Source organism: Fulmarus glacialis, unplaced genomic scaffold (assembly GCF_000690835.1).
Source record: "Fulmarus glacialis isolate BGI_N327 unplaced genomic scaffold, ASM69083v1 scaffold3435, whole genome shotgun sequence".
Taxonomy (NCBI): Eukaryota; Metazoa; Chordata; class Aves; order Procellariiformes; family Procellariidae; genus Fulmarus; species Fulmarus glacialis.
The window spans coordinates 126,935-136,295 of NW_009210982.1; the positions used below are offsets into that span (position 1 = coordinate 126,935).

Sequence of the window (9,361 nt, forward strand, 5' to 3'; positions counted from 1 at the left end):
AACCCCAAAGCCAACGCTACAGAGTGAACACATATGGACAGAGAAGGTGCTGAGGACAGACGTTAGGTTATTCATGCTACTGTAAGGTATGCCCTAGGAAGCCTTACAGACAAACACCCCGATTTACCCAAATACCCTTACATACAAATACTCTGATTTTTGAATTTCAGGAAAAAGTTATGCCCCACGTTTTGGGTGTTACACAAATAAGGAAGTATTGAAGAAAAATCCTGGAAGCAAGTGGAAATTACTAAATGCTACCCACACTGGGAGGAACAGGTTATGCTTGCTCGTTGGGCAGCTCTACAGACACACACAGTCCTGCAGAATAGGCAAGGAAATTAAGACTTGCTCTCATTAGACTGAGAAACGCTGTAAAAGACACTCCCACTCACAGCTTAAATTGTGTAACTTGTTTCTCCAAATGGTTCAACTAGCCAACAGGACAACTCCTGCTCCAAGCTGCACCCACCTAATTATTAGCTAAAATAATCTCATATGCATTAGCATTCACTGTTTCACTCCAGATAGCAATCACACCACGAGTTAAGAGAACACAAATCACAGAGAAACAGAAAAAATAACACTGGTAATATTAAGACATCTAGTCTGTTATCAAGTTCCTAAAGCAGTTCTAGTATGCCCTAAAACAATACATGAGCTTAAAAGAGGAATGCTTCATCTAACAAGGGAAAACTTTCAGCACATAGACCAGCACTGAATAAGCAGATTGAAGCGATCACACAGAAGAAGAGAAGCTGACATACACTGAGCATGGCTATGCACAAGCAAGAGGAAAGACAAAGGTTCAAGGGAGGCCTTGCCTATGTTCTTCAAACGTCCAGTTGGGACCCTTAAAAATACTCCTTTTGGCAACACAAAGGAAAAGAAAAATATAAAAGGTCTATGCAGAATAATTCTTAATGGCACAGTAAAAATATTAACAGCAACTCTACATACCAATGGCTTTAACAAGTTCAGACACTGGCCTGGGACAGTGAAGCTGAACATTGGCATTCATCTTCTACATCAGAGCATGGGAAAAATGGACTGCATATCTGAATTCATGAGGAAGACACGCTTCCGCTAACGGTTCACCGCCAGGCAATTCAAGTCTATTATCTGCCATTAGGAAGAACTTCTTAACTAACCTTCAAAGTATTGCTGTTTGGAAAATATCTGCCATTACTTTTGTTGCTTTCCCCATTTAAGACAGTAGGGCAAATTTGCAGTGCCACAGATTTTTAAATAGGTAGCTTAAAAAAAAAAAAACCAAAAAAAAGAGACACTAAGTACAAACTGATCACTGTACTACATTGTCCCGGTTTCAGCTGGGATGATGTTGATTTTCTTCCTATTAACTGGTATAGTGCTGTGTTTTGGGTTTAGTATGAGAATAATGTTGATAACACACTGATGTTCTAGTTGTTGCTAAGTAATGTTCACACTAGTCAAGGACTTTTCAGCTTCCCACGCTCTGCCAGGCGCACAAGAAGCTGGGAGGGAGCATCGCCGGGATGGTTGGCCCAGCTGGCCAAGGGGGTATTCCATACCATATGACGTCATGCTCAGCATGAGGGAAGAAGAAGGAAGGGTGGGACGTTTGGAGTGATGGCCTTTGTCTTCCCAAGTAACCGTTATGCATGATGGAGCCCAGGAGATGCCTGAACTCCTGCCTGCCGATGGGAAGCAGTGAATGAATTCCTTGTTTTGCTTTGCTTGCGCGCGCGGCTGGTGCTTTACCTATTAAACTGTCTTTATCTCAACCCACGAGTTTTCTCACTTTTACCCTTCCGATTCTCTCCCCCATCCCACTGGGGGGGAGTGAGCGAGCGGCTGTGTGGGGCTTAGTTGCTGGCTGGGGTTAAACCATGACATACATGAAGATGAATTAGAGATTTCACTGGCTGTATTAGGCAGTTTCCCAGACAAGAGTATAAGACTGTAAGAATTTAGGATGTATTTCCCTAAGTTTCCACATCTTCTAGTGGCCAGAAGACCGGCAGCAAGCTCAGGGACTTCCAAGTTTTTCCCAAAACAAGCCCAACTGTAGCAGAATAAATCACCAGTATATATTTGTTTGCTCACTATTTGACAGATCTCACACAGAGCACGTAAGTCCAGCCTATTCCATCAAATAACACCATGGATTACTATCCAAAGCACACAGAAACTCCAGTAAGGCATTTGCAAACATATCCAAACACCTCTAAGAGCCTTACTTGGTCTCTTCAGCCAGAAAGAGACAATTAGTATTCCTTTCTTTCTAATTCCTAGCATTTTGTGGGTCCCAGCAAGTGCAGAGGGAAAAGAACAGAGAAGGGAACAAAGAGCACAAGTAGGCAACCTCTGGAGAATCCAAAGAGCATTTCACTTTTTTTACCAAACACAAGGTGGATGGCTGCACCATAAAATTCACTTGCAATAAATGATGAAAATTTTGTGAACTAAAAAGGGAAAGCTGCACTTGCTGGTAATCAGACTGAGAAAAATAAATATAGATCTAATGCTAAAAATCTGTAAAACACACTCTCAGAGGTAAGTGACCCATAAGGACTTCAGGTTGCAGTTCTAATTGGCTACAAATAAGACCCCCCAATAATTTCCAACTGGAACCAGACCAGATCCCTTTCTCTCTGTCACTAAGACATTCCCCAACAGACTTCAGGAACAGTTACATTTTGGGTGGACAACCCATGAGTTTCCCTTGTATTACGTTAATATTCTTCTGAGTTGGAAAGCATGCATCTTTAGCCCAAGCTTACCGTCAACTTCCCAACTACCATATTCCCACCTACCATGAATACCTGATAAGCCAAAGACAACAGCCCCACACATTTGTCTCTGCTTCTTTAAGCATAAATCTGACAGAAGAAATTTCTACTAATGAGATTAAAGTGTTTTTGTAAAAATACAATATTCGTATTCTAGATCGCTAACCTGGGAGCACTTCCCAGATCAAAGCAGGCCTGTCAGACTTGAATAAAAGTCTAGCCAAGACCACTCACCAAGACCACCAGGACAAGCATACGGCTCTTCCCGAAGCAAGCGAGGACTCCTGGTGTTTAGCTTCAATATTGGGAATCAGATACAGGTTTTGAGGGACGATAGGTTACACTGCTCTGTTCTGCAACAGCTCACGTAGGGCTGAAATAGTATCACAGCATTTCCCTGGACAGCTTATGATCAATAATAGGCAAAGTTTTACCCTTATTCTTGCACAGCTCCACATACTGACATCTCTACAAATGTCTGGTATCCCCATTTTAACCAAAGGTGTTTCTAGTCATTTGCTCCAAAACAGAGGCTATCACCACCCACCCTACCAAATGACAGGCAGGACAAGCAAGAAGCCAGAGCCACCGCAGCCAGTGACCTCTCAGGGAAGCCAGCAACCTTCCTCTAGCTACTGTCTGCAAAGCAGCAGTCCACCTCATGCTTTGGGAATCGTTTCAGCTTGTCACGTTTCTTGTATTCATTTTCAGAATTAGGCAGGATCCCAAACTTTTGGCCTTCGTTTTCAGTAACCGCAAAGTCTGAACAAGCCTGTTCTTAGCTGCCAGTGCTGCGAAAAGCTGCATGAAAAGTTTTATGAACTTTTACAGAAAAGGAAGAATGTCACAAAAGCCCCGGCCCATGCAATTTTTAGGTAAGACCTTGCCATAGTCACTGGGCACATGTTAGCTGTACCTGTTAGTGCTTGCGTAAGGTTTCAAAAGACATTTTCCACTTCTGTTGCTGCTGGAGTGGTGCCAGCTGACAGCTTTCATACCCATGGGAAGTGGCTAACACAATGCCAGTCTGAACTTGACTACATGGCATGAGCTCTTAAAAATAAGATCCCTTCTGGAGGACTCCTCTGTTTAGCAACAGTTGGGTTTTACTGTTAGGAACTATACTGACTCTCCAAAGAATCCATGTTAGAAATATTCCACTTTATGAAAGGATGTCCGAGACTAATAGGCCTCTACTGATACTCATGACTCAACATCTGAGTTACTATAGCTTTCTGAAGAAAGGTGGAAGTGGTTCAGTACACGGCAACTTAGAACAACAATATGGGCAAGGTAACCATAAAGGCAGGTGCAGATTAAAAACAGGGGGGGGAAGAGAACAATCAGGTACTGTAAGAAATTTCAAATTCTCTAAAATGGTATGTTTCCCAGCAAAAGTAACAAACTATAACTTTTCCAAGTTAAAGCACAGATATCTTAAGTTCTGTGAAGACTATTCCTGAAGCTGGAATAGCAAGTTAGACTCTTCAGCCTGGAAAAAAACACCTGGGGATACAGTAGAAAACTACAAAGGCACTGACGGCAGATCAAGTGCATAGGGATCAGCTGCTCACTGCTTCTTCCAATACTAGGGATCATAGGCAAGGTAGGTAGAGCCAGGCGTAAAAAAACCCAAGAAATCAATGCAATGGGTAATAGACCCGTGCAGCTATTTGCCAGGGGAGAATACTAAAGATGTCTACATAAGCTCAAGGAGAAACTGGACAAGTACATGGAAGAGAGATTCATTATGGGCTACCAATTAGACAAACCAAAATCCAAAGCTCAGGAAATCCTCTGAACCAGAAACAGTCAGGGGATGGAAAGAGGAGTAATCAAACACACACTTTTCTTCTTAATCCTCACTAGGCATCTACTTACTGCAACTGTAGAAGGAAGCTGGGCTAGATGAGCCTTTGATGTGAACCAGCACAGCCATTCTCACATATTCAAGTGAGGAGACATGAACTACCTCTTCTCCTTCAAATTGGAAGGGATACCCTTCTCTCCACTAAGAGCAGAGGGATTTCCCTTCTGCAAGTGTGGATGCTCATTTCAGTCAAAATGAGACAGATAAACAATGTTCACTTTGCCTTCCACGTATCTCCACTTTGGAAGTCTGACTTTGCAACCCTACTCTACTTTCCAGAGTTAACAAACACATCTTAAAACCTTATCAAATTTCATCTTAAGAGCTGTTCTGTGAGTTTTCACCTCCACAGCTCCCACTGCTGTTTTTTTCAGAACCAGACTGCTCCTGTAGTTAGGAACCTTCTAATTTCCATCTTGATCACAGCCAGCTTCTACCCATCTGTTCTTGTGCCAACAATTGTCTGGTTTTGAGCTAAGCTGCAAGCCATCTGACATGTTAACAATAATGGATCAATGATCTACTACAATGAAGAAAAGCAAAAGGTCAGATCTGCATCACAAAACACCTATTTAACTTTGCACCTAAAATTCCAAGTTACTCCAAATCCCGGAGAACAGAGTCGGAACATAAACACATGCTTCAGATTCTGCATTAGCCTGCTAATGTCAGGTGAAAATGCAAAGGGATTTTTCTTAAATGGATCCCTCAGATCGGAAAGAATATAAAAAATAAGCACAGACCTGTAAATAACTTTATAAGTATATTACATACAATTATGCAAGTCATTTATACAGCAGGCGTAACAATAAAGAGAAAATAAATTAACATAGTAATAAAGTATAAAAAAAACTTACTTCCCAATGTTTTCAGGTAGTGCTTGCAGAGAGATGTCATTTACTGAAAGACACGTTAGATTCTGTAATTCAGGAAAGCTTTCGGGCAACCTATGGAGATATTAATTCAAATCAAGGACTTCCATCAGAAGTATTCACATTCATGTAATACATACTGCAAAAAAGAACATGTAGGGGAAAACAAGAGTCTATTTAGCAAATACACACAGAGGGAGGCATGCCCAGACTCCAGCATGACTCTCAGAAAACTCTAAGGATCATAGCAAGAAAAAAAACACATGACTTAGAGACTTTAAAGCTTCTTCTGTGTCAAAGAACAGGTAATATCCCTGCCTCCTAGCCCCTCTCTTCCCTGCCCTCAATTTACAACTTTAACATGCTATAGGGCTTGAGAACATTTTAAGCATTTTAACAAATTTTAAAGATCAAACATATTAAAAAAAACTTTTTTACTATTACTTTCCTGTATCACCTAGATGGTAAAATAATTAAATGAATTATTTTTATTCAGGCCTCAGTTACATAAATGCTTACAGCATGGCCATTTCGTATTAGCTACTAGGCTACTCTTCAGTTGCTGCTTTTTGAAGAAACAGTCTGTTCACTATGAAGACAACGTTCTGCTGTCACAGCGTTTCACATTTACTGGTTCACAACACAACAACATATAAGCCCTCCCTGCTTACGCTATAAAATGCAGCCCTATGCAAAACACTCCCAAAGTTCCCAAAGCCTTTAGGTCCATCACCCGGTCAGTCTTCTGCAAGGCTTGGCTTCCCCTCCCCTCACACAGATGGATTCCTGTCCCACTCACTGCTCGCTGGCAGCCAGGTTGCACCAAGCAGCTCAGTTTGCAGTTGCACAGGAGACAGGGTGGGGTAAAAGGGGCAATGAGGTAGAGGAGGAGAAGCCCCTGGCCCAGCCATCCAACTTCTGGTCAACCCCCAGAGCATGCAACCTAAGCTCAAGCTGTAGCATTTGGTTTGGTTCCTGCTCTCCCCATCAGCCAGCTCAAGGCACATGATATGACCTGCAGGCAACTAGCCAAAAGGAGACGCACACCTACAGGCAAATACAACTGCGCGTGATGGGGAAAGGGAAAAAGACAAATTACAACGGGGGGGGCAGGGAGGGCTTTTCATGTGCTCAACTCCATTCTGCAGCGTTTGTCATTTTCTGGACCTTATTAACAGAACATGCTCCATATCTCCAAAATGTGAGCTCCCCTGTAACTATTCATTACCGTTTAGGCTCTAACAGGTTTAAGACTGGAGTTAAATGGCCTGATTATCTTTTGGTCAGCCCTGAAGTGGACAGGTAGTTGGACTAGATAATCATCGTAGGTCCCTTCCAACTGGAACTATTCTATTCTATCCTATCTATAGCATATAGTGGACTCCAGTCTAATCTACAATAAATGCACCTGCTTTTTATTAATATAAACTTGAAATCATCTGAAAACAGCTGGAAAAATGGTCTACCAGCCACTTTTAATGCTGCAGGTTCATCAATGATTAAGTTTGACAATGAGGCAACATACTGTATTAGTGGCAGGACGTTGATTGGGAAGATCTCCGACTGGCTTTTAAGCTTAGAGGAAATAAGGACAAGAATCAATGGCTAAAAAAAGTTCCAGGATGTCACACAGAAAAGGAAATCACTACTAGACTTTCCCACTCTGCCTGGGCAAATTAGTGCCAAAACCTACATGCTGTTATATAGGTAAAACTGAAATTCTGGATCTCATCACAGAAAATACCTGGCAACCGTGTGTAAACAGCTTCCGGTACCTGTGTTTTCTAACTTAGTAAACTGCTTGGAGTGATGTTTTCCAGGACACACAAATGCTTTGGAGCACTTTATCAAGAATTTTTAGAATTCCCTTAAACTGTCAACAAAGAGTTATGAGATCTATTTCAACCCCATTAAAAAGCCTTTCAACTCTTCTGTCAACTCCACTCAGCTGTAGCTGTGCACTACAACTACTGCTTAAGGAAACACATTACTTGAGCCCCAGGCCTTATTCAGCATACAAAATGGAGAAACATAACTAGCACACTACTACAGACAATTTTGATTTCAATGCCACAAGATGCAGCTCTGAGCTTTATGTACTGCACACTGATGCCTGGGAAAAAGCTGTTCGGTGACCCTCACTGCTTGCGTATCTAAACATCAGTTCAGCCTCAGTTTGCTTTACTGGATTTTTGTGGTATTATTATCCTCACTATATAAATGGGCTACAGAGGCACAGGGATTAAGATCACAAGTGCCCCTTTAATGCTCAGAGATGTGACTTTCCAGAGAACTTAGAACGCACTATGGGCAATATTCAAAGTGCACTTCTGAAGAACCTCAGCTGCACACGTGGGAGAAGCCGTCTTGCAAAACCACTGGAGTGGCTTAAGATATTACAGTCACTCTCCTGTTTGTTAGCACTTCTGCACCCCTGCCAGCCAGCTAATCCTGCAAGTATTCCTAGCCCATCTCAGTGCAAAGCAAAGCAGGTCGGTGAGCGCCCACTGTGAATACTCTGGCTTATGTGACTTGCTCAGCATCACAAAGGAGCTCTGTGGCACGGGCTGGCTTAAGAAACAGTTCTGCAAATAGTATTCAAAGGCCTTAACTAGCAGGTCACCTCTTCTTTGCTATCTCCAGCTTCATTTCACTAGATAAATTCCAAATTCTTCCGCAAATGGAACACAGAAATGTAAACAAAACTCCTCTTCTATACTAGAAGTGTGACTAATCCCCAAACCCCAGCTCATCAGAATGCAGACTGGCAGCAGCCATAGCAGCCACCGACACAGGCAGTGCATTTTTGCCACATGTTACTGCATGTCACTGTGTCCCAATTGATGGGAGGGTGATGAAATGCTAGTCCAAGCTTTAATCATTAGTAAAAGCCATTATCTGCAGCGGCTGATCTAAAGTCTATTCCAAATCGTCAAGCACCTGGGTTTGTGCCAATGCATTCGTGCTAACCATTGCCTTATCTCTCCCAAGTATGAGCATGGTTTTCCTATGCATTTAAGAAGAGGAATGAAAATTACTTCAGAGACAATCAGATTTACATTTTTCCTGATTGGCTAACAAATTTCATCCCCCCCCAGGAAAGAAGCACATCACTTTTTAAATCTGAACTTTTGCTGCAGTCCCTGCCAGAGACAGACACTGTTGGCAAGATTTCATAGAGATCCTAGGTCACAATTTTTAAGGGCTTATTTAAAATTGTAATTGTTACAGCAAGATTGTAATTCTGGTATGGCAAGTACTAAGAAGAAGGTAGAAGTTACCTAGTCAGTGGATTCCCACTGAAATCTGCTATCTGTAGTGCTCTGCAGAATGAGATGCTTTCTGGTATTTCAGGAATATCTGCAGAAGGAAAAAAAAGGAAAAAAAAATTGTCAACAACTGTACTGCATCTACACTGAAATCATTGCCTCATTACATTCAGTAACTTGCTACTGCAAGGAGTTACCTTGATATCTTTCAAGACATTTCGACATGCAAGACTGCTTCACATCCAAGTACACGGCTATCACGACAGAGCCACTTTGTGCTTTTTTGCGTCCTGTTTCCCCCTCCGTACTTGTCTTCCTGATCCTAGACTACTCACCTGTCCTTAGACTGATCTTTATCAGCCTCTGCCCATCAGAAAAACAGACTCTGTATGTGCTAGGACTGTCCTAAAGAACCAATTAAAATCTGAATGTCTTTGTAATTTGATCAATACACGCCCACAATCTGTGCTGGCAGAAAGTCTGTGGGGAGGGAAAACAAGGGAAGGAAGAAGAGAATGTTCAAGTCTCTCCACCTGTAATACACACTCACAGGAGCAGAACCAGCCTCCCTCACAC

The 9,361-nt window shown here is 42.1% G+C and overlaps 1 protein-coding gene across 1 annotated transcript in view; it reads right to left on the reverse strand.

Annotated features, from left to right (window-relative positions):
* The window catches only part of LRRC1 (leucine rich repeat containing 1), a gene marked incomplete at its 5' end in the record, with an annotated part of 44,522 nt that extends 35,646 nt beyond the window's left edge, over positions 1–8,876 (reverse strand). The window contains 2 exons of the mRNA XM_009577332.1: positions 5,502–5,591; positions 8,798–8,876. Coding sequence (XP_009575627.1) covers positions 5,502–5,591; positions 8,798–8,876 — 169 coding nt within the window. The remainder of the gene's footprint in view (positions 1–5,501; positions 5,592–8,797) is intronic.
* Between the last annotated feature and the right edge of the window lie 485 nt (positions 8,877–9,361).